The sequence below is a fragment of the Zootoca vivipara genome, chromosome 1 (genome assembly GCF_965207765.1).
Source record: "Zootoca vivipara chromosome 1, rZooViv2.hap1.1, whole genome shotgun sequence".
In the NCBI taxonomy this organism is placed as follows: Eukaryota; Metazoa; Chordata; class Lepidosauria; order Squamata; family Lacertidae; genus Zootoca; species Zootoca vivipara.
The window spans coordinates 60,778,458-60,802,925 of record NC_142582.1 but is presented as its reverse complement, the minus strand read 5'-3'; the positions used below and the strand labels follow the sequence as shown (position 1 = coordinate 60,802,925).

The 24,468-nt window shown below is 42.2% G+C and overlaps 1 protein-coding gene across 1 annotated transcript in view; it reads right to left on the bottom strand.

Annotated features, from left to right (window-relative positions):
• Positions 1-24,468, bottom strand: part of BRSK2 (BR serine/threonine kinase 2) — a 377,628-nt gene that overhangs the window by 30,915 nt on the left and 322,245 nt on the right. Inside the window, exons 14-17 of the mRNA XM_088666107.1 lie at positions 17,427-17,450; positions 10,063-10,123; positions 6,958-7,165; positions 3,189-3,237 (exon numbers count right to left, since the gene is read on the bottom strand). Coding sequence (XP_088522233.1) covers positions 3,189-3,237; positions 6,958-7,165; positions 10,063-10,123; positions 17,427-17,450 — 342 coding nt within the window. The remainder of the gene's footprint in view (positions 1-3,188; positions 3,238-6,957; positions 7,166-10,062; positions 10,124-17,426; positions 17,451-24,468) is intronic.

Genomic DNA, 24,468 nt, shown 5'->3' with positions numbered 1-24,468 from the left:
TATCTCATAATGTCTCCTGATCTTTAACTAAAGCATGGACACCCGGGAAGGCTGCTGGAGTGCAGACACCACTGGTGAGATGATTTGTGGAATGAAAGAAAGGACACCTAAAAATATCCCTTGGCCACTGCAAAAGTAAGGTGAGTGCAGTGAAAACACGGCACCCAAACAATTATAATTTCACAGATATGTTCCATCTCCTCTGATAATTTTCACATGTAATTTATTTTCTCAATAATTGATGGGAAGGATAAAGCTGATTAGCCATAGCTGGTCCTTCAATCCACATGGTGACAGTTGTGCAGAGTGTGAGAGGACTGCTGTGCACAACTGGGCTGTCATCGTGTCCTCAACAGCTCATTCCCTGTTGTCCATGCGGTGGGAATAATGCCTGTAGGGGGATGCTCATAGGCTCCCCGCCCCCAATATTTGGTTTTAGCTCATGGAGGGGGCATATGTGCAATGAGCAAACTTTAAACATGCTCACCAACATGCAGGCAGACAGCAGGAGGGAGGTCCTGACTGAGTTGTGATCGTAGGGCCAGGGCTGGGAGGTATGGCTCTGCTCTCCTGCTCCACACCATTATAATTGCCCAAACAAGGCAACTGGAAGCAGACTTTAAATAACACACACATGAAAATGTTTTGGATGGAGGTGCCTGTTTAATGTTTGTAAAGGTTAAAATGTTATGCACAATTTGGATTATTATCAATTTTTTCTTCTTAAATACATGTACTGCTATACAGAATGTTAAAAAGCAGATGGAGTCATGCTGCTTTACACCAGAAGGGGATTTGGGCTTATCCATTTAATTTCTATGAGCTTATCTAGGCTTTTCCACAAATAAAATGATACACATTACCTAGACATGTCAAGGTATAATATCCAGTCCTCAGAACTGTTAAACGAATTAGATTCATTAAAAGATGCAGCAACAGAGAAAGGAAGCACATTTATGTAACATTTCAACCATGGGGCTGGTAAGGGCTCTTCTGCTACAGAGACATCTTGCTCTCAGAGCAAAAACAATACAGAACTTTAGAGTGGCCACAGAGCATAAAGGCACTGACGATTGAAATAAAAATGCAGTTCATTATTTTTTATTATGTTTACTGCAGGGTGCCATCCAATTGTACTCATTAATTCAGCAATTATATTGGAAAGGGGGGAAAGGCCTCAGGCTTTGAGTTGCATCCAAACTGCCTACTAAGGATGCCTTCACTTGTACCCGGCAGTTCTTAAAGAGAGAGCGAGGCACAGAGAAAGGCAGCACATTCACAGAGGATGTCACACAAAAAGAAGGGGAGAGAGAAGGAAGAGAGAAGATGGTGGAAAAGAAATAAAAGGATCCCATTGAGTCCCTTCCACCACTCTTTACTGCCCTGACTGCTGTTACATCAGGGTTGCACTACTCAGTTTTCACACTTCAAAATGGCAAGGACTATATCACCATCTCCAGTTAAGAGATCTTGGTTCAAAATTTAATCTAGAGCTCATGATTATTTCACTCTGTGCCTTAACCAATATAAGATCATTTCAGCAGCCAAGAAAGCAGCAATCTGGAACACAGCAGAAAATGCTGTGCAAATTATGGAGGATTATTTTGCATTTAATAGCGCCTAGAAGGGAATCTCTGGAGAAATGTTCACAGGCCAAGTACCCCCAAAAGGCATTTAGTCATATGTAATTCTTCAATAACATTTTTGTTAAAGGTAAAGGTAAAGGGACCCCTGACCATTAGGTCCAGTCGTGACCCACTCTGGGGTTGCGGTGCTCATCTCGCTTTTTTGGCCGAGAGAACAGGCATACAGCTTCTGGGTCATGTGGCCAGCATGACAGCCGCTTCTGGCGAACCAGAGCAGCACACGGAAATGCTGTTTACCTTCCCGCCAGAGCGGTGCCTATTTATATACTTGCACTTGGACATGTTTTCAAACTGCTAGGTTGGCAGGAGCTGGGACCGAGCAACAGGAGCTGACCCCGTTGCGGGGATTCGAACCGCCGACCTTCTGTTTGGCAAGCCCTAGGCTCTGTGGTTTAACCCACAATGTCACCCGCGTCCCATTTGTTAAAATTTCTTTGGGTCTAATGCAATTGAGAAAACACATTATTTCTGAATGGCTACTGTATTTCCTGTGCAGCCCTTTCTGAACTGTTATATAAATTTCCATCCCTACACCAGCTTTCACCTCCTACTGTATGAGTCACTCCCTACTAGGCTCCAAAGTAAAGTCAAGAAAGTCAGAAAGGGCAGCAGTTCACTGTGACTGAACAATATATGAAGTTGAGACACTGCTTAAGTTTAAAAGGCTGTTTGCTCTATTGGTCCCAAAGAGAGACACAGGGTCCAGTGTAAGGAAGATTGCTTGAAAAAGCTATTCACTAAACCCTATGGAACAGAGTATGTTAAATACATAAAGAATTGGATGTTGGTTTTCCTTTTTAAGAATTTTCCTATGAAGTGAGGGTGGAGAGGAATGCACTGAAGGACTGAATATATTTATGCACTGGGTTTGTTCTTTTATCCTAATCAGACAACAAAGCAATCCATTTGTTTTCTTCAGCTCCTGCAGTTTCCTAAATCAGTAGTAGCTAACCGTTATCAGGCTGTGGGCTGCACTGACCAATGGTCAACACCCAGGGGGGCAACGTGTCCGATTGATTTTTTATAGAGTCAAATTCTGGGGAATCTTTGGGTGAGGTCACAAAGGTCTTTTGCCATGAGAGAATCAGAGTGGAAAGAGCAGTCAGCAGCTTTAAAAGAATTAATGAAACTTTTCTTTTTCTGAGTGGGGGTGGGAATTGGAAGCCACAACAATATCCAGCTTCATAGCATAGCAGCAGGAGATTCACAAGAACAGTAATTAAAAACAAAATAAAAAAACACTGTTGATTTTATTTTTTTAAATGACAAATTTTGGGTGTGCAAAAACCCCTCTTGAGGAGTTGTATGAGTCATATGTGCTAGCCCTTGTCCTAAATTTATCCTTTAACCTAGCACTACCCTTGAGGGTGTATATTAACAATGACCCTGACACCTTGTTTGTGACCTGCTGCAACCAGAGTGGTATGCATTCATTTGTTAGGAGTGCTGGATAAAGAACATTCTGTCCCACTCTGATCTATTGTCAAGTACACAGGAAACAAATTGGTGCTGATACTAATAGTACTGTAGTGAGTTACTTACTCTGGGGAAGATTCTGGAGTTAAATTTGACATCTCTTCTGGCGTCGGTACTATATATACATACACAGACAGAGAGAAAGCATAAGAGGGAGGAGGAGGAGAAAAAGGAAATGCTTATTAAATAACACCTCCCTTTCCCAATTCAAAGTCAATAACATAAATGTGGAATCAAAGTTCATCCAGAATATATCTCAAGCACTTCATTGTTTTAATATCAAATAACTGTTATTGCTTTAATATCAAATAATTGACCCACACTGCTCCTAGATCCACATGTACCTAACTTGAACACTTATATACTGAGATTTCATAGTTTGGCCTGGGTTCTTAAACTGTATTTATTCAACTTAAAATTGATGACTGTTGTGAAAGTAATTTGCAACATAATTGTATCATAATTGTATCTTCCTGATTTTTACTAGTAGCATTAAAATAGTTATACAAGTTCTATAACCCACAGAAAACTAAAAACTGGTATGCTGCACACTTAGCCCCACAACACCCTGATTATGTGCAAAGTCCATAGATGGAATATTATTGCCCTTTCCCCTTGAAACAGAGAATAAGAAAGCTGTCATATACTACAGCAGACATTTCAGCAAAGATACAAATGAGCTGGAATGCTGAGCTGTGGAAATTTCCTATTTGCATATTTTAACCAACCTTGAATTAGGAAAGAAAAGAGATTTCCAGTAGCAGACAGGAATGTATGTGCATAAAGCAGTAATTGTGCCTTATGTAACCTTTATTAACATGAGTCCTCATGGAGTTCCTCTCCATCTAAAAAAAAACAATGCTGGGGCATTGGCACATCAGTGAAGACAGCACCTTGCACAGAACTCAGATCATTTGTGTCTTCATTACTTGCTCTGACATGAAAGGAAGCTGAAGAAGGGAACTTTGTAAAGCACATTGTGTGGTTCATGGAGCTGGGTTAATGTAATTTTGCCATATCGTTGATACTACAAATACAAAATACTGAAAAGACTATGGGCCTCAATGATTCAGCAAAATGGGTTGTTACAGAGGGAGTGGCTCTATGCTTTTCAGAGATGAGAATTTTCATTTAATGCTGTGTCATGAGGAACATGCAAGAGCTTCAGTTAATCATGCTTTGTACACACAATTCTATATAATGCTGGCCTATTAGGCGGTTCCCTGTAATGAATACTGGGAGGGAGGGCTGTCTCCTTAGAAACAGATATCAATGAGGACAATTGATAAATGCTGCACAGGGCAAAGTTGTAACAGCAATTGTGCAAAAACCCACTAATCATGTAATAGGGTATAAATAAAGTCAGCCTGGAGCTATATTCTGCATACATCAGTTCCTCCATGAAGGGTGTCAGTTCTTTAATAAACCATCTTATCTCTGTGGACCATACAGCATCTTTGTTCACTTGTCTGTATCTGTAGGTCTGTCTCCTGAACCCTAGCCATCACATCAATAAATTAAAAGTGCTCAACTTTCCAAGAAAACGTGTAGTGGCTGCCTTAATCTTGAATACATATGGAAATGCAATATGATAGGTGTTTCTTGAAGATCTGGGCCTATGAAGGGGGTGGGAATCATGTCATGAAATAACTATAGATGCAACCAATTGTTTTCTATGGGTTTTCCTTGTAATCTTAGTATAAAAACTGGTACTTTTGCCATGTTCAGGTAGTCTTCTGGGAGAGAGAGATGTATGATTAAAGACATATTTCCTAATGATGATGCATGTGAGAAGAGGTCTTCTGTAAAAATAATAATTATATAATAAAATTCCATAGGTGTACTCCCTTAAGTCAATGGTGCTTCGCAGCTTGTGGACCTTGGTAAGTAATTACTGACAACACTATATGATGGGAGTTGTAGCCCTGACAAACCTCTGCATTACACTTAGTTCTTGCTTCTCAGTGGGCTCCATCTGCCATCAAGCATTACAAACAGTATTATGAGTTGCAGAAGCCTAACTAGTTTTTCCTGCTGAGAAAATTTAAAATTGGTTTTTCAAGCTCAGGGTCAGGGAAAAATACATTTAGATGTATTCAAGTCTCCAGGGCCAGATGAACTACATCCAAGAGTATTAAAAGAACTGGCAGAGGTGATTTCAGAACCACTAGCAATAATATTTGAAAATTCCTAGAGAACAGGCAAAGTCCCAGCAGACTGGAGGAGGGCAAATGTTGTCCCTATTTTCAAAAAGGGGGAAAGAGAGGACCCAAACAATTACCGCCCAGTCAGCCTGACATCAATTCCAGGAAAGATTCTAGAGCAGATCATTAAGCGAACAGTCTGTGAGCACCTAGAAAGAAACTCTGTGATCACTAAAAGTCAGCATGGGTTTCTGAAAAATAAGTCATGTCAGACTAATCTGATCTCATTTTTTGACAGAATTACAAGCCTGGTAGATGAAGGGATATAGTATATCTTGATTTCAGCAAGGCCTTTGACAAGGTGCCCCATGATATTCTTGTAAAGAAGCTGGTAAAATGTGGGCTAGACAATGCTACCATTCAGTGGATTTGTAACTGGCTGACTGACCGAACCCAAAGGGTGCTCATCAATGGCTCCTCCTCATCCTAGAGAGTAGTGGCTAGTGGGGTGCCACAGGGTTCTGTCTTGGGCCCAGTCTTGTTCAACATCTTTATCAATAACTTGGATGATGGGCTTGAGGACATCCTGAGCAAGTTTGCAGATGACACCAAATTGGGAGGGGGTGGCTAATACCCCAGAGGACAGAATCACACTTCAGAATGACCTTAACAGATTAGACAACTGGGCCAAAGCAAACAAGATGAATTTTAACAAGGAGAAATGTAAAGTACTACACTTGGGCAAAATAAAAATAAAAATGAAAGGCACAAATACAGGATGGGAGACACCTGGCTTGAGAGCAGTACATGTGAAAAGGATCTAGGAGTCCTGGTAGACCACAAACTTGACATGAGTCAACAGTGTGATGCAGCAGCTAAAAAAGCCAATGCAATTCCATGCTGCATCAATAGGAGTATAGCGTCTAGATCAAGGGAAGTAATAGTACCACTGTATTCTGCTCTGGTCAGACCTCACCTGGAGTACTGTGTCCAGTTCTGGGCACCACAGTTCAAGAAGGATACTGACAAGCTGGAACGTGTCCAGAGGAGGGCAACCAAAATGGTCAAAGGCCTGGAAACGATGCCTTATGAGGAACGGCTTAGGGAGCTGGGTATGTTTAGCCTGGAGAAGAAAAGGTTAAGGGGTGATAGCCATGTTCAAATATATAAAAGGATGTCATATAGAGGAGGGTTAAGGTTGTTTTCTGCTGCTCCAGAGAAGCGGACACAGAGCAATGGATTCAAACTACAAGAAAGAAGATTCCACCTAAACATTATGAAGAACTTCCTGACAGTAAGAGCTGTTTGACAGTGGAATTTGCTGCTAAGAAGTATGGTGGAGTCTCCTTCTTTGGAGGTCTTTAAGCAGAGTCTTGACAGCCATATGTCAAGAATGCTTTGATGGTGTTTCCTGCTTGGCAGGGGGTTGGACTGGAGCAAGACTGGAGACCTTGTGGTCTCTTCCAACTCTATGATTCTATGAAAAAAGGGGGAATGGAGTTCATATGGTAATTGACACACACTGGAAGAATTGCAAGGTGTTCATTGTTTGGTTAACAACAGTGAAACAGCAACTTTCAAATTTCCTTTGATACTCTCTATCTTTGCTATCTACTAACCAACCACTCTTTACACTGATATGTACTTTGACCTGCCAACCTAACACTGCTGCATTTTGATATCAGATGTACCTTGCAATTTCCTGCGATGGAAGCGTGGAGATCCCAGGAAGCTGTTCTTGATCGAGTTGAGCCGTGTTCTCCAGGGCATTCCTCCAATGCTGGGGCTGGATGGTGGCGTAGGGTTGGGTGTGCCTGCTGGGCTCTCCTTTGGCGTATGGACAGGTGTCCCCTTAGGGGTAGGGAGGGGACTGCCCCTTGGAGAGGGGTGAGGGGTGACCTGTATGATGGGGATAGATTTGGTGCTTGGGTCAGTACTAGAAGGGAGCAATCTAACAGGAGACATAGGGTTGGTTTGCACGGTAGGAACAGCCAGCTGTGGGCTAAACCCAGGAGCAGGTGGACGACCCTGAGTGTTCTGTGCAGGAGCATTTGGGGAAGGAGGGACTGTAGCATTGCCAGAGGGCAGGGGATTGGATTTGGTAGACTGGAGTGGTTTTTCAGCCAATCTGTTCTTGGATGGCAAAGTCTGTGTCTTTGGATTGGGTTGAAGTGCTGGCTTTGGCTGGAGAACATGTCCGGGCCTGGAAGCATTCCTACAAGCATCGGAGTCCAGGGAGACTTGGGGGCGGGGGGTGAAAGGGAGGTCAGGAGTCTGAGGGGGGATGAAAAATTTTCTGATAGGCTACAAGATACACAGAGAGAAAGTACCCATGCATTTCAAGAAAAGCAAAACGCACACACACATACGCACAAAGTGGGTGAATAGAGAAATAAAGCCCATTTGAGTTGCGGTTGTGAGCCACATCACAAGGAGATCAGAGTTATGGAGGTGAGGGTGAAGGAGGTGGGGGTTAGGGAATTGCAAAGAAACAAAAAACAAACACAAACAAAAAACAAAAAGACATGCAGTTAGCTGGGAACACAGCATAGTCAACAACAGCAGCAGTGGCGGTAGTGAAAACAACAGTTTTGTCACAAGCTTCATCATATTAACCCACCATGTGTCAGCAAATAAAAAAACCACAGAGCAAAAACTAGCATGAAGGAAAAGAAAATAAGAAACTAAAAGGGTGGGTGAGGGAGGGGAAGCAGCAAGAGAGAGCGAGAGAGAAAAGGCCGTACCCCTAAGCTGTTCTGACTGTCTCACAGATAGAGATAGAGAAGAACAGAGCCGAAGGGAGGTGAGGAAGGGGAAGGAAGCATCATTCAAGCCACAAGAGAACCTGACATGTAAGCATGTAAGGTTGGGTGTGCCCTCTCTCCCAGCTCAAAACATCTACTACAATCAAAAACAGCAAGGAAATGCAAATCACAATAACATGTGTGCAGCAGGTAATGATAGAAGCACACAGATTACTACACACATCAACTCTCCTCAGTCAAAGCACAGGTTTCAATAACATGGAGAGAGGGTGTGAGTGAGGCTGAGGAGGGGGAAAGCTTCTATCATTTCATCACCATTCCTCTCCTGGCCTTCCACCCAGAGGGACCCAGTTTTCTCTGCCAGGCTTTCCTGTATGAAATCTTAAGAGCTCATAGAACCATGGGCCAGTTTGGGCTTCAAATCTTAAGAGATCGTGGAACTATGACCACTTTAGGGTTTAAGTAAAATACCCCAAGGGTCACCAAAGAAGGTTTGCTTTCTAAGTGCCCCTATTGCATCTAAGTCCTCCCGTCATCAGATAGTCATATACTTTTAAAAAACAAAAGAGAAAAATATTCCTCAGTTTTTATGACACAGTACCAGAATTCCATTCTGTGACTGATCATTGTGTTTTATGCAGTAAACCCCACCCCCAACACACAATTCATAATCAGCCATAAATGAAGTCAGAAAAGGGGATTATGTTGTTTTGTATAACAACAACAAAACTTAACTAGCAAGTGTTAGATACAAGAACAGTCCAAGAAAAACTTTAAAATAGAAATTCAACACACTCAGGAAACAAAATGCAAAAAAGAATACTGTTAGAATAAAAATATTTTTTAAAAAAATGCAGAACATATTCCTTTCATAGAGCATGGATTAGAAAAAAGTAACAATAAAATTGTATTTACTGTTCATTTGTGAATGAGTGCAAGCCCATTAAAAGAGTCACAAATGTGTAACAATATATTGCCCTGTAGTTTGGCCAATTAACTCATATAAGAAGTGAAAATTCCATAAAACTGTGATAATTGCATATAACTGTATGTAAAAACAGAAGCTGAATTGACTAAGAACAGAAGAAGTGTACATGAACTGGTTCCCTGCCTGCATCATGTGTGTGTGTGTGTGTGTGTGTGTGAGAGAGAGAGAGAGAGAGAGAGAATGTGTGCACAACTCTTTGTGTAACAGAGGGTGGGAGAACGTGTGTATGCCTGTAGGTGTAGTGAGGATAGATGCTGTTTGTGTGTGTTTTGTATGGTGGTGAGTGTGTATGTGTGGAATGTATGTCTGTGGTGTGTGCATGTAGAAATATGCATTGGCTACACCCATTATTGGCATGCATCCCTTGGAGAAGAACCTGACTTTCAGCACTACCCTTGAGCCAACATTATTTTAGCCACCCGTGAGTTAAAACATATATTTAGACAAGCTACTGCCTGTTTTTTTTTTTAAAGAATCAATTGAGTTTTGGCATGCCCAAGGACTAACAAAAAGGGGCCTGTTCAAGCAGACTCTCTAAAGACTGCACAATTTCTTACTTCTTCAGAATGATTCTCTTTCTGCCCCTCAAATCCAAATGACTTTCAGCTTCCTTACTGGAACATCCTAATCCAACTCTGTTTGATTCTTGTTCAGTCTAGAGTTCATTGTTTTTCCAGCTTTCTTCAGCTGTGCTATTCAATCCCAAAGTAGCTCTAGCTGTTATGGTTCAGTGCCTCACCATGGGCTTGCAATAAGCAGCAGATGTTTTCCTCATCGTATGATAAACTCTCTTAACAGGGTTATATACGTTGGCATCGTGTTAGGCAACAAGGATACCTTAGGTGGCAATGATGCCAGAAGCACAGGCAGCCCTGCAGAAGGACCCTATCCCAACATTCACAAACAGCAAGCTGTGCTTTATAGCTGCCCCACATCCCGAGCTAACAAAACCACCCTTCAAAATGGGGAAAGAGATATTAGATGTCACCGAGCTCACATGAGAGAGTAGTTATAAACCATGACCCCAAAATAACCCCACTTACCCTTGGACTGCTGAGCGGGCTGGTCGACAGGCCAGAGGAAGCTCCACTGATTGAGCGAGACCTGAGTAAACACAACAGGAAGACAAGGCCCTGAGAAACCCCTGTCAAAAGACACACCACCCTGCTGTACCAGCCACCACCATATTAAACCTCTGCATTAAGTTGTGGCTCACATTTCTAACAAAAAACTGCATATATAGCCAACATTTGTTTTCAAAGGGCAGATGTACATGAAGCTGCCCATCCCTTTGTTCATCAGTTGCACGTTTTATAAGTCTAGTTACAGGTAGGTAGCCGTGTTGGTCTGAGTCGAAGCAAAATAAAAAAATTCCTTCAGTAGCACCTTAAAGACCAACTAAGTTTATATTTTGGTATGAGCTTTCGTGTGCATGGTATCTGAAGAAGTGTGCATGCACACGAAAGCTCATACCAAAATATAAACTTAGTTGGTCTTTAAGGTGCTACTGAAGGAACGTTTTATAAGAATATTTTTCTGTGTGCATCTGGAAATGCCTCCCTTATAAGATCCCCATCCTATCCTCCATGATCTCACTATGATCTCTGTCGTAAATATCAGGTAAAAAGAGAAATGTCTGGCAAGGAAGGAAATAGGCTGCACTGCTGCAGCTGTTTTTACTATGGCAGACCAACCAGTATATAAATCGCCTATCCTCCTGTTGGTTGAGAACATCATCATTTTGAAATCAGATAGATCTTTCTTAACCTTCCATTTAGGAAATATTTCCCCCCCACTGACTAGCAAGGTATTTCATATGAAATCATTGGCCCATATGTTTACAGGCACAAGACTACTTCCAAAGGCCTCAGGCCCTCGCTATCACCATTCATCAAAATGATTATGCATAGGTAAGTGGCTCAGAAACAGCATGGAATTCACATGGCCGAATACAGAAGCAAAGGAGCTCCTTGTTAATCCCAGTTACCAATGCTAACACACATTACCAAGGATATTTTCACATCTCCGGTTATGTCTAATGTCTGTGAGAAACCTACATTGGCTATAAACAATGCACATTCAAAATTTCCTACTCTTTCATTTCCACATCAGCACCATTGATCCATAGCACAAATCAAAAGCATGTTCAACAGCCCCATATGTAAAAAATGTTAAAGAAATTGCCAGCTTATGTTGGTATTTCTTGAAATCTTTGGCTTGACCTTCCTCATGTCTGCTTGAACCATGGTCTTTAAAAAGGATGATACAACAATGGAAGCAAGCCCAGTCAACAAAAAAATATGCAATATATCACTTAGTCCTGATCTGTATGTCACTATATTGCAACCTTACGGTGGGTGGGTGGGTGGGGGAGACTGGTTTCAATAAAACAAATTAACAAATGTATAGATTTCTCAAAGAGAGCATTTTGATTCTGCTCATACAACTAGATCTATGACATGCAAGTTTAAGGTAAGAGATATATAATGGATGTATATAATGTACATCTGTATAGCTCATCAACAGGGAATGTTGGCTCAGAAAGAGCTTTTAAGCTCCCCACCCTGTGTGTGCTTAATGTGTAATGATTTAAGCTGCTGGCTGACAAGCACATAAGGCTGAAATTGTTCAAGTTAAATGTGTGCAAGTTGCAAGTTGCCCATAGATACATATATAACTAGCATCAGATAGCAGGTCTACCATTTCTCATAAATCTGGTGACTGAGAAATAAGGCATGGGTACTGGGTCTACCAAGCTGAGTAGTCCTAGCCTCTACCCTGCTATTGCGTCTCAATGGGCAGATTTGCTAGCCATCAAAAGGTACACCTGGTGTCCAGATGACATCTTCTCACCCTTGACTGAAACCCTGTTCTTTCCCTGGCCTTTAATTAACTGCCGAAACTCTCCATTCTTGCCTTTTGTTGCTTCAATTTCACAGCTCCCTTGCATCTCCCTAAAAAATAGCATGCCAGGAAACTGCACTGCACAGTTGTTATTTGTCACCCCAACGCTCCCTTCCCCCCTGTTGTTATATTGTTATAACAACACTGAACTAAGCCATGTCCTCTCAGCCAGTACCCGCCCCCCCTGCAATACAGGTTTAATATGGGTGGACTTTATCTGTACTGGCAGGGTTATTAAAAATGTGTAAAGCCCTGGGTATGTGTGGGTTACATTTTAGGGTATGAAATAAGTCCTTAGTGAGAAAGATGCTTCCTTTTTTGGGGGTAGACACACTACCGCCCAGATAAAAGTGAATCAGGAAGTTGCTCCTACAACCAGTGGGCGTGTCATTCTAGGCTTTTGTGTAATTGGCTAGCTCTGCTGTCCTAAATGAACCATGACTTCATTTGTTAACAAACAACCCTATAAAGCAGGCACCGGCTTGCTTTGCAAATGGGCAGAAATCGGGTCCTCCCTCAAAGAGGACACGTGTTGCGGTGAGACCTAGAAAACGACCACCTATGTTGTGGGTGGGTAAGATTGGTCAGCCACAACACCCGATTGGTAGGTCCCTCGATGTTGGGGTTCAATCTGGCCAATGGGCACAGTCCAAACGGATCGAAGGACCTATATATTTGCATGCACGTGACCCAGAGCTTCCTCTTTTGGTGCATGCATTCGGAACACCCGCCCACCTCTCCCTATTTTTAGGGCTTGTTGCGCTTGATCTTGCTATGCCGTCATGTGTCGTCTGTCGTTGGGACAGGGGCACGGCAGGAATTTCCCCCACTTGGCTGATTGGCTGGTGCCATTTGGGTTTCACCTGCCATGTAGCAAATTGTTACAACTTGTAAGGTTGCGGATAGGCTCTGGTTGAGGTGATAGGGATGGGGGAATGCTCTCGCCATCCCTATGTGAAGGGTATTCCGTTAAAGGAATCCAGGAACTCAATGGATAGCCTGTTCCTGGCTTTCCGCTTATCCAGGTGTTCACCCTAGGCTGACCTATGCTGGTGCCCTGGGTCAGTGCTACCTGCAACGGTGCAGGGAGCTAGTCGAACCAGAGCCTATGCAACCACTCACTTTCTGTAATCAATAAAGTTGTGGCCTAAATTCTGCCAAAAAACCAAACCAAAATTGGAGTCAAGTGTGAATTTCTTTAGGGGGGAGGTCTCTGGGTCTGAACACGCAATTGGTGCCGACACATTTTGCTTCCTGTCTCAGGCTCTACGATGGCTAGAGAAGGATTTTGTTTTTTAAAAACAAACAAACCCGAAAGCTGATAATCTGGGAGTTATGGTCCAGCCCTCTACACCTATGATGGGAGGCAGCAAATGTCAGCCCACTAGCTGTGTTTTCCTCATTGCCATGGCAGCAGGGATGCCTTCCTGAATTATCACGAGAACAAGGATCACACACAATTTAGGGAGCACTTTTAAAAGACTGGGGAGTTGCTGGCCAAGGATGATCCTCCCTTGGGTTCCAGAGGGAGTGTTGTAGATGTCCCCTCTCTTTAAAACCCCTCCTTCTCAAGGCTGCTTATTTGTTGGAAGGCCCTGAGGCCTGCATTCCTCACTCCACCAGTGTGGGAGATAGTGGGGATCAGCACAAGAAAGAATGAAACAAAGGCACGTGGAGCAGAGAGGGATAGAGATACATAGTGAGGGGAGAGTTATATGCTATGCTATTTATCATCCAGGAAATTGGCTGCAGGCCTTTGGTGAATAAAGTACAGTTTTATTAATCTAGTTTTTAAACCCTGCAGCTATAAAGAAAATGTTACACTTAAATACGTCAAAGCTTGTTTATAAAGAATAACCTCCAAACTGAACCGAGAAGCATCCTTGTAGCTCAATGCCTTAAAGGAAATGAAAATAAGAAGTGGGGTTTTGTAGGTCTTACACTCCTGTCAGTATCACTTTTGCAGGTTAAGAAAACAGAGCACCCTAGCAGCATTATTTAAAATTTCTGAAGGATGGTTCTTTGGTGCTGTTCTTCACCCATCAGCCATCAGAAAGAAACCAGGGGTCAGCTTCTTCTCATGAAACTGGCCCAGAGCACTGCTGAGTTGAAAGAGCACTGAGAATTCAGACTGAAGCAAAGACAGAGATCATGTGCTGGTTAGCAATATGGATTCTCCTTTTGGGGAAGCTCCATAGACATTATCACCAGCATGCGTAACCTGAGTAGTCACACTGGGAGGACAAAAAAAGGAATTGTGACACCTTACTTTGCTGAAAGGGTCTTTTATCTATGGATTTGAACCACAATTATTTAACAGGAAACATCCATTTGCATATAACCTTCACAGAATCTCTGGAGGAATTAAGGTGAGTCTTGTCTCTCATTATTCTGGTCGGGTAAATTTCTTACAATTGGTCATACTTTGAGGTATCTTCCTTCTAGCGTTGAACATATTTTAGACACTCCTCTCCACCCCTAATGAGTGACACAGTGTGTAGTGAACATTTTATTACCATGAGTTTGTAAGAGCAGTATTGCTGAGAAATGCTAGAAGGTCATCATGAGGCAATCCTGGCTCCATCTGGAAGCCAGAGAAGGTGCAGCTGCAAGGAGTTTGTCCTCCCCCCCCCATGCCCCCTCCCATGAATGAACAGCCTGCTCCAACTGCCAGGAACTCAGGGCTGCAGAATCGAAAAGAGCCACTCTGCCCTCTTCCACCAGTCAAGGCAACCCTTGCCTCCCAGGAAGACTGTACAGGCAGGGAAGAGACCAGCCTGATCCCATACATTGGCCAACGAGAGAGCAGCTGCTCCAAAGTTTGCTTCCCTCTTTCCTTCCCATCTCTTTTTTCTTTTATGTCTATATGATTGAAACCTGTGGACAGGGACTACATTATCTTTTCAGGCTCTAAACAACAACAACAAGAAGAAGAAAAACTCTGAATATGTGTCTGATAGAAATTATACCAGAATATCTGAAACATGTCTGATCCTTATCCTGCTTCACAGTAAAACTATTTTAGACACTGGAAACATTTTTCACACCTGTAAAGGGAAAGGCCATAGAAAGACCATGAAGCATCCTCTTCATCAGCCTGCCACATTCCCGTGTCTCCCCCCACAAAAAAATAATAATTAAAAAAAAGCAAATGACCTTCAGAGGTTTTTTTTTTTTGCTTAAGGAAGTGGATGGTTGGGATCTTTCTGATTCTATAATCTGCCGTTCCCCAGGAAAGCAACACAACATGTCAGAAGCATGAGTACCCACTCAACAGGAATAAAAAAAGGACAGATATGAGAGAGAGAGGTGTGTCTGGTGCCTTTTGCCCCCAGACAGGGCTCTTGTGCATTTGACGCAGCTTAATAAATAGAAATTCAACAGGAAAAGCATTTCCTATTTTGTATCTCCGTGCCAGAAAAAATAGCACCTGACAAATTTGTGCTACTTTTTGTTGTTCTTGCATTTGTTAGAGGCAGAAAGGCCATGCCACAGCAGATTGCAGAAATTACCGTATACTCAGGAATATGAGTAGGTTATGCTTGTGGATGTAGCATGAAGATGGGGTTTGAGAATTCTACAGTGTCAGGAGTTTCCATTCAGACTGGGGGCCCTTTCATGTACATTTTAACAGCGCCTCTGGGCTCTTTTAAAATTCTGAAAGTTGTCTGCTCAGTTTCATCATAGGGGATCAGTAGTCATGTTCCAAGTTGTGGAAAAATATAAAATGCTAGGAGTTTTCAGCAGGAGGTGAGAGGGGTGTCAGCATCCATGCCTTCTAGTGCTTGTTTAAGTAAAGGCCGGTGAGAGGGTGACTCAGATAAAAGAATGGGACGGTATATATTTCACTACAGGACCATCTTTATGGATGTTTCACATTCTAAAATTTTGCATGTGCACACGCATACATACACACATACAATATTCATGCCAGTGGGGTTTTGTGTCATTTGGTATAGCACTCCTTTTCTTCAGAAGGTGCTTAGATATTGGAAGCAGAGTCAGGATGATTAGACAACAGTGGAAGCAATGCATCCACAGAGACATATCGGTTTTGCTGTCACTGTAACTAAATAGGTGACAGAAAATTCGCCACCATGGAATCTTGAAGCCAACTGAGCCGACCAAACACCTGCTCTGAAACTGCAGCAGCTCCTTCTATCAAGCCCCACATTTCACCTGTAACAGCCGTTATTTAAGCACATCCCATACCATGAAGACGATAAGGAGCTGCATATGAACTGGGGCCAGTTTGTTGATTAAATAATTTTATATCCCTCCCTTCCTCCAATATGGTGCACAGGGCAGCTTACAACAACCATGTAGGCCATTCTGAGGCTGCAGGACCTTTTACCCAACCACGAAGGATGGCTGCACTTAGAAAAAAACACACCTGTGTGTAAGTTCAATACATCCTAATGGAGACAAGAAGGAACTGTTGCTATTGTGGTTAGCGCCTAATGCGGACTTTTCTGCCCAGCTGCTTGTTGTAGTTATGTAAGTGTGAGCACTGGAGATAGCAGCAAGAGATGGAGGCAGTTGGCTCCACTCCCTGCTGGCTCACTTTGAGTCTCCGTTGATACAGCACAGAAAACAGGATGGCCCAGCACCAACACTGCTTATGACCATGGCTATAAAGGTCTTGCTTTGCAGCTCGACTGCCAGCGGACAGTTCAGATGCTACTGGATTACAAATACCATCAGTCTCTCTCTCTCTCTCTCTCTCTCTCTCTCTCTCTCTCTCTCTCTCTCTCTCTCTCTCACACACACACACACACACACACACACACGTTGCCCTACAAGACATACATTACATTGTAGCATATGCCCTCAGTGTAAGGATGAGGTAGTTTTCTCAGTGGGCCAAGCAAGACATTTTTTTTTAAAAAAAAATGTAAAAGCAGCTGGGGGGGGGTTTGAGGTTAATTCCTTCCTCCTGCACTATTTTCCTGATCTAAGTTGCTCCCTCCAAAGATACTATATGTTTTCTGAGGAGGAAATATAGGTTCCTATAAGGTACAGTGGTGTATTTGTAAGTGTCCCCCCACTGGACAAATAGCAGCTGGGAGGATTTTAACTGGGAAGATGATAGGAGGAAAAAAGGTCAACTGCTCTTCCCCACCACAGTGACATTGATTTGGTTCAGCTCCCTTCCCCAAGCTGGTTTTAATATTTACCTTTTCAAAAACAAATGTAAAAGAATTTTTTTTTATAGGAGATCTGATCACAGTTGCCAAGGTGTCATATTGAGATTTGCCCTCACTATGTGCTAGGCCTCTAAGATGCATGTGAAGTCAGGGCAAGCGTTTTCTCCCCCTCACTAACAAACACACACACAAACATTGTTGTATAAAAATGTTTCCTCCTGTAAGTCCCCCCCCCCCCCCCCCGTAACACAGTTTCATGATAAATAATATTTATACGGTGATCATTAAAAGAAACTTCTCTACCCAGAAGAAAACAACAGGTCCCACAACAGGTATAATCCAAAACTGGAGCTTACCCCAATGCGTCAGCACTTGTCATCCTTGGCAGTGGGGAATAAATAGAGGAGAAGGAGAGAGAAAGAAAGGGACGTGGAAGCAGGTGGAGAAAAGAGTAGGAAAAGCAGAGTGAAATACTGTTCAGAGAACTACATGGTCATAATTATTGCCACAGGCATCTGCTGCTGATGGAAGCACCAGTGGGGAATACGTATGGAAAGGGGGAGGTTTTCATTTCCTAGACAAATATTTCCATATAGCTCATAATCATAGAAGAAGTTTGCATCTGGGATTACGGGGGCAGACACATCAAGTGTAAAGGTGAATAATAAAACATTGCTTTGCCCACCCTGATTAAGCTAGTCTGTAGAGTTAGCAGTCCAGATCATAGCTGCCAAGTTATCCCTTTTTTAAAGGGATTTTCCCTTATGCTGAATAGGCTTCCTCGTGAGAAAAGGGAAAACTTGGCAGCTATGGTCCAGATCTGATTTACAGTTGTTTTTATTTATGGCAAATAACCAGATTTTACACAGTGGGCCGTACTGAAAAGGATGTGGATCTTCCTCCATTTTGCTCATGTAACATTCTCCTGCCCAGTAATGATCAGCTAGGAATCTCCTTTTCCACTGTGTATATCTATACTTTATATGTACTGTTAAATGCACTGATAATTAAGACCAATATTTCTGAGTGCCCGGGTGAACAAAGCTACAGGTGAAGGATGCAACTTACTGGGAGTTTCTCCTGTTAAGAGTTCTGCTGAAATGTATAAAAACATATATGTATTGCCTTTGACTGCTATTCATCTGAGAAAGACTCATGTAGAAATCCTGAGTAGGTTGTGTCCAAAGTTGCAACTCTACTTTAATTCTGGCTGAAAAGACCTTCAACTTTTTCCAAAATAGATAAAAATCTATTTTTATTAAATTAAAATTAAAATCAGGGGTTCTCTGCCTAAAAACGGTGGAAAATAAATGCACAATATAAAATAAATGCAGCCTTAAGCACAAACTATTAAAGAGATGTTAACTGTTTCTCTGTCCTACTACAAATTATATCACTGCTAATTTACATTTCTACCCTGGTTTTCATTTTAATGTTGCTCAAGTCATATCACACTTGTGATGGGCAAGCAGAAATCTGTAGATGTATCGAGGAGTAAACTTGCATGATTATTATTCATTTTTTCCTCATATCCCAATTTTGTCTCCCTCTTCCCAACTTCTGTAGAGATCATTTTAAAAAGATTTCATTTAAGTCTTAATCTCCTTTTAAACCAGGTACTGTGCATTGTTGGTTGGTTGCTTACCCCACCAACCAAGTTATCTAACTTTCTCTAGGAGGCTGTCATAGAAACAAAAGAGCCTGTTGGTTAAGCAAATCTCAAACAACATCCCAATTTGCTATGGGAAACTTTAAAGGACTCGAGTGCAAAACACTAGATACACCAAAGAATGGCCTTTCCTTATGTTTCTGAAGTATATTTCCCAAGTTTGCTCAGCATTGAGACTGTGCAACATGGAAGCTGTAAAGAAATACGATGTCTTAGACAACAATTAAAAAATGTCCCTTCCAACTCCACAATTCTACCTAATTGTATGATAACATGTTGATTGCCATAGGGTATTGAAACTACTTTCTCTTTCTGCTTTAGGAGACTCATCTCCACAGCAAGCCTCTTCTGTTCTGGCAGTGGAAATTTACTGCCCTATCCTAACATGCACTATTGAGCCATAAGCAGCTTAGAAGACACATAGAAGGTGAAATTGCTCTCCCTCAAGCTGATCTGTCTTCTGCTTCCGAAATAGAGTCTGATAAAGCATCCAGTGAACTGTCTTGTCTTATTTTATGGGATCAGCCTCAGTTTTTTCGAGGCCTAGGGATGTGGACAAGATGCTTGCCTACTTGCTTACTATTTACTCTCTTGACCCTTGCTCATCATGACTGATTAAAGCTAGCCATGCAGGATTAACCAGGTGGATCCAGGGATTGGTAAATGCATCACTTTGAGAAACTGCATTTCGCTGTGTAAACACTTCTGAAAAACCCGTACCGGGATCCAGAGGTTTATCCCAACTACCACCTGTTTACTAATACTCCTTTTGGGGGCAGTGTGCTTGAGAAGGTGGTGGTTGCTCACCTACAGGTGCACTCTTGGAGGAAACTGATTATCTGCACCTATTTCAATCTGAATTCAGACCAGAATTGGCCGTGATCACTCTGATGGATGACTTCTAGCAGAGAAACACAGGGAGTGCAACCCAGTTTATCTTGTTGGATCTCTCAGTAGCTTTTGATACTGTTGACCACAGTATTCTCCTGGATCATCTCCATGGGCTGGTAGGAGGAAGCACTTTATTATGGTGGATCAGCTCTTAACTGCAGAGATAGTTCCAGTGAGTAGCATTGGAGCACTGTGCCTTGGTTTAATGTTTAATTATATTTTTGTATGTGCTGGAAGTCACCAAAGCAATCTGATGGATAATTAATAATAATAATATAACCCCACTCTCCAATTCCTATGGGCTGTTCTGGTGGTTCTCCCTCCCCCCAACAATTTGGGGGGAGTGCAGGGGAAATCACTTCTGCACAAGCAGAAGTCCTTGTGCAGAGCTTCTGCTGACAGAGTTCCTTAGGTGAATCCCACCCGATGTCCCCAGTACTATTTAACAACCATATGCAGCCACTTGGAGCAGCCATTAGGAGATTTGAGCAAATATTCATCAATATGCAGATGACACAGAGCTCTGTTTCTCTGCAACATCTGGGTCAGGCAAGGCTGTGAATTTCCTGAGCCAGTGTCTGGCCACAGTAATGGAATAAACTGAGAATGATTCCTGGGAAGACAGAAACCCTATAGATAGGTCTTTCTCATGGTCAAGAAATTAGACGTCTGCTTCTTCGGGATGTGTTTGCATTTCCTCCACCAGAGTAGGTTCATAGTATCCTAGATTCATCTTTGTCAGTAGAGACCCAAGTGACTACTGTGGCACATAGTGTTCACTACCAACTTTGGTTGGTGTGACAGATATGCCCATTCCTGGGCAGCGATAGTGGTCCACGGTGTAACATGCTGTTTGAGGTGCTGCTCTTAAACTTGCTTTGGAAGCTGCAGCTTGTGCAGAATATTGCGGCTGGAGTACTGATTGTCTAGGTATGTACACCAGTGCTTGAAGATCTAAACCAGGTGGCTATCTACTATCGAGCTGAATTCAATGTTTTATTATTGACATGTAAAGCCCTAAACAACTTGGGACCAGTATACCTAGATGACCACCTCCCCTGCTATTGGCCAAATCATCCTTTACAATAACCAGGCCCTGTTCACTGTAGGATGGCCAGTGGATCGTCAGCTGGAAACCATTTGGAAACAGGCCTCTTCAGTTATATAGCACTAACCCTCTGCCCCCCACAAGAGAGATAGGAGAGCTCAATCTCAGTTGTCTACTCAGGTGTATTTGGATGCTTGAGAGCGTTATCCTCTTCAGTAGCTGACTTGCTGTTTAAATGATTGTCTTATTAACAATGCATTCATTGCAATTTGTTGTATTTAGCTGTGTTTTGAATTCCTAATTTTTGTAAACCACTTAGGGATTTTGCCAAAAATGTAAAATAAATAAAACGCTCAACGCTCCGCCATTTCATAAATGATATTGCCATTTGGATATATGTCCTTTCAATCAGATTTGAGGTGTTACTAGAAGGTCCATCAGATACATATTTCTAACTTATTTACACCCATACACATTATTCTTTGTGTATCCCTTATAGTCCTTGGATACCTTCCATCTTTGTGAAGTTCTGGTGAATATTACTGATGTAGAGAAGGAATATTTTAAACTTAAAAATCCACATTTTCATATATAAAAGGCCACATTTTGTTGCCAGATTTAGCAGTGTATATATTTTTACAGTTGATGTTCCCAAGTACATTATCTGGTTATCTGGATGTGCATGTAAATCAACATGTAAGTGCCTGCACATAACACATACACAAATGCTGAGAAAGTAAACAGAAATTGTGTGTGTGTTTGTGTGTGTGTGTGTTTATATCAATGTGGACACATAAATGTTATTAATCTTTAGTTTTCCCAGAAAGGGAAAGGCACTTAGGATTTTAACAATGAGCATGGACATCACATTGACAATGGGGAAAGAAAGTAGGGAAATGAGGTTATTTAAACAAAAATAATAATCCCAGAACACAATAAACCCAGCAGCGCAGACATGTGCATTTCCTACAGTACTGAAGCATGTGAACTACAGAGCTGCAGCAACCCGGATGTAGAAGAAGCACTGAGGGACAGGGCAACAGATGAGAGACAGAAAGAAAGAAAGAAAGAAAGAAAGAAAGAGAAAGACTAGAATAGGAGAGAGAGAGAGAGAGAAATGGAGGGAGAGAGGGAGGGAAAGGAACAGTGGCCTCAGCTACCAAGACAACTGTGTGCATCTAGAGGGGCAGGATCCTTAAAGATGCAGTATTCCTTTTAAAATAAACCAAGAGTGAGAGAAATGTTAAGACATTGACCAGGCACCATTTCAAATGTGTGATTTGTTATCCCAACAAGGAAATATTTTGATGGGGTTTTCTTTGTTGCACTTCTTTTCTCCTCCTGCACTTGGAACTATATTTTCTCATCTTCCCATAACCCTTTCCTCAGTGTACATAAAAAAAAGACATAACCCATAAAATTTTAGAAATCCCCCTTTCCCCTTTGTGGCTCACACATGCCCCTCCCCTCCATTTTCTGCATTCTTTTGTAGATCAGAAAACTGCCACTTTGGGTCAGAGTTAAGAGTGTGCTGTTTGTAATCGTAACTAATTTCTGCAATGCCTTTCAAATCATAATTATTTCTATAGATGGGAGTACAATGCCCATACATTCTTCTTATACAAAAGGCTATGGAACATGGTAGATCTTTTCTGTGGATTTGTATTTGCTAAACTAATCTTACAAATGGTTTAACTTCAAAGTGTGATGCTGCATATCCTACTTCAATGAACTTTTCTAAGCAATAGTTGAGACTTGTGGTGAGTTGTGATCTGTTTATGAATTGAGCCATTCCCAAAAATTGTTCAACTCATGCATACCCACTGTAAAAGTCCATTTGTATTGACTTCAAGATGTGAAATGGAGCCTACGTTTGTCAGTTCTTCCAGGAAGGACCAGAACTGGAAATGTTACTCCTGTCACTAATAAAATATTGATGCATTTATAGAGGCCTCCTCCTCCTAAGCATTCCATGTGCTTCACAAACACTGCCTCAACAATGCTCAACATATAAAATAGGCCAGCATTACACTTCCCCTGTTACAGAACCAGTCCAAAACTAAGAGAGGCTGCTGCAGCAGAGTGAGACTTGTCTGTTTTTCAAAACAAAAGAAAAAACATCAGTGCAGGCACCCATTCTGGGGAAATGGTAAGTTGGCTGAGACTTGTGTAACTACAGGAGAAAAAAGGTTAAGGTGGGTTGAATGATAGTGGGAAGATCTAGTAAAACACTTTTTTTTCCTCTTAAGGGAAATGCATCAAAAGCCACTGTAGTGATAAGGAAGGGGGAAATGGCCAAGGCTGGGCTATCGTCCTGATCTGTCTGGCAATAACTTTGACAGGGCTAACAAGATGTGGTTAGGTTTTCAGAACCCTATCCCACAACCGTCACTCCAGGCTGAGATTTGTATCAAGGCTCTGGCTCCCGCAACAGAGCATGGGGACTCCCTGACGAGCACTGCACAAGACAGCAGCTCATTATTTCCCCCCAGCTTGTGAACTTTTTATGAGTTCCTGGCAGCTTGGCTTCAATGCTCTCTTCCTGCAGGCCCTCATAAAAATGAGTGCCTTGTATGCTGCGCCAGAATCAGACCATCCATCTGCTGACAGGCAGAGTTCCCTCTATCTGCAGCTTTTAAATGAGAAACCTGCAGGTCCTTTAAAAAAGTTTATTTAGTGGACTTTCTTGGCCTACAAAAGCAGTTTCTAGACTTTTGAGCCAAGGTTCGCAAAAGCTCAGTTCAAGAGCCCAGTTTCAATATTATGAATACCAGCTCAAGTGCAGTGGCTAAGCAACTGAGGGCTCATCCACAATTCCACTTGCCCCATGCTTAGAAAGCACAGGTCCAAGTAGTCCCCCCCCCCTCTGCTTCTTTCCCAGGAAAACCTGCTCTTTAGCTTTAAATCAGAACGAACAACAATCCATGGAAAATCCAACAGCTGTTTGCTCTTATTCAGTGCTAAAGAGTGGTTTTCCCCAGGGGAAAAGCAGTGGGACAACAGTGGATAAACAAAAGTGTGGATAACACTAGGAAGCCACCAGTTCAAATCTTGCCACTGCAATGTACTCACTAGTCAGATCAGAACCAGTGGGGGTGGGGTGGATAGAGTGTTGGACTAGAACCTGGAAGCCCTGGGTTCAAATTTTCACTAAACTGGGAAGCCAGTCTCTCAATCTAATTTACCTCATAGGGGATTATGTGGATTAAACAGGAAAGAACCACATATGAGGAAAGGTGGGATATAATTGTATATATAAATAACAACTCTCTTCTGCTCTTAGCTCCCCAACTACAAAAATGGATATAGTGAGTTACCTAACAGGGCAACTGTAATGATTACAGTGGTACCTCGACTTACGAACGACTCGAGAACCAAATTTTTTGACTTACGAATGGGGGTAATGGCCATGTGCTTACGAATGTCTCGACATCTGAAAAAAACCCGCGGCGGTTTTAGATAGGGATTTTCCGACTTACGAATTTTTAGATAGGGTTGCTTCGACTTATGAATTTTTTCGTTTTCAATGCATTCCTATGGGAAATCGCGTTTCCAATGGTGTTTTTCTACTTACGAATTTTTCGACTTACAAAGGTGCCTTCGCAGAGGGAAGAAAAGTACGGTATATGGAGGAAGAGATGGCTTCATCCCGGGGTCTTTGAGAGATGGAGGAACCCTGGCTTGCCACCACCTTCCTCACTTTAACTCTCCTGTAAACTAGTTACTGACTCATGGTCACAGAACACACTAGTGCAACCCCAACCCAGTGCCCTCCAGATGTTATTGGACT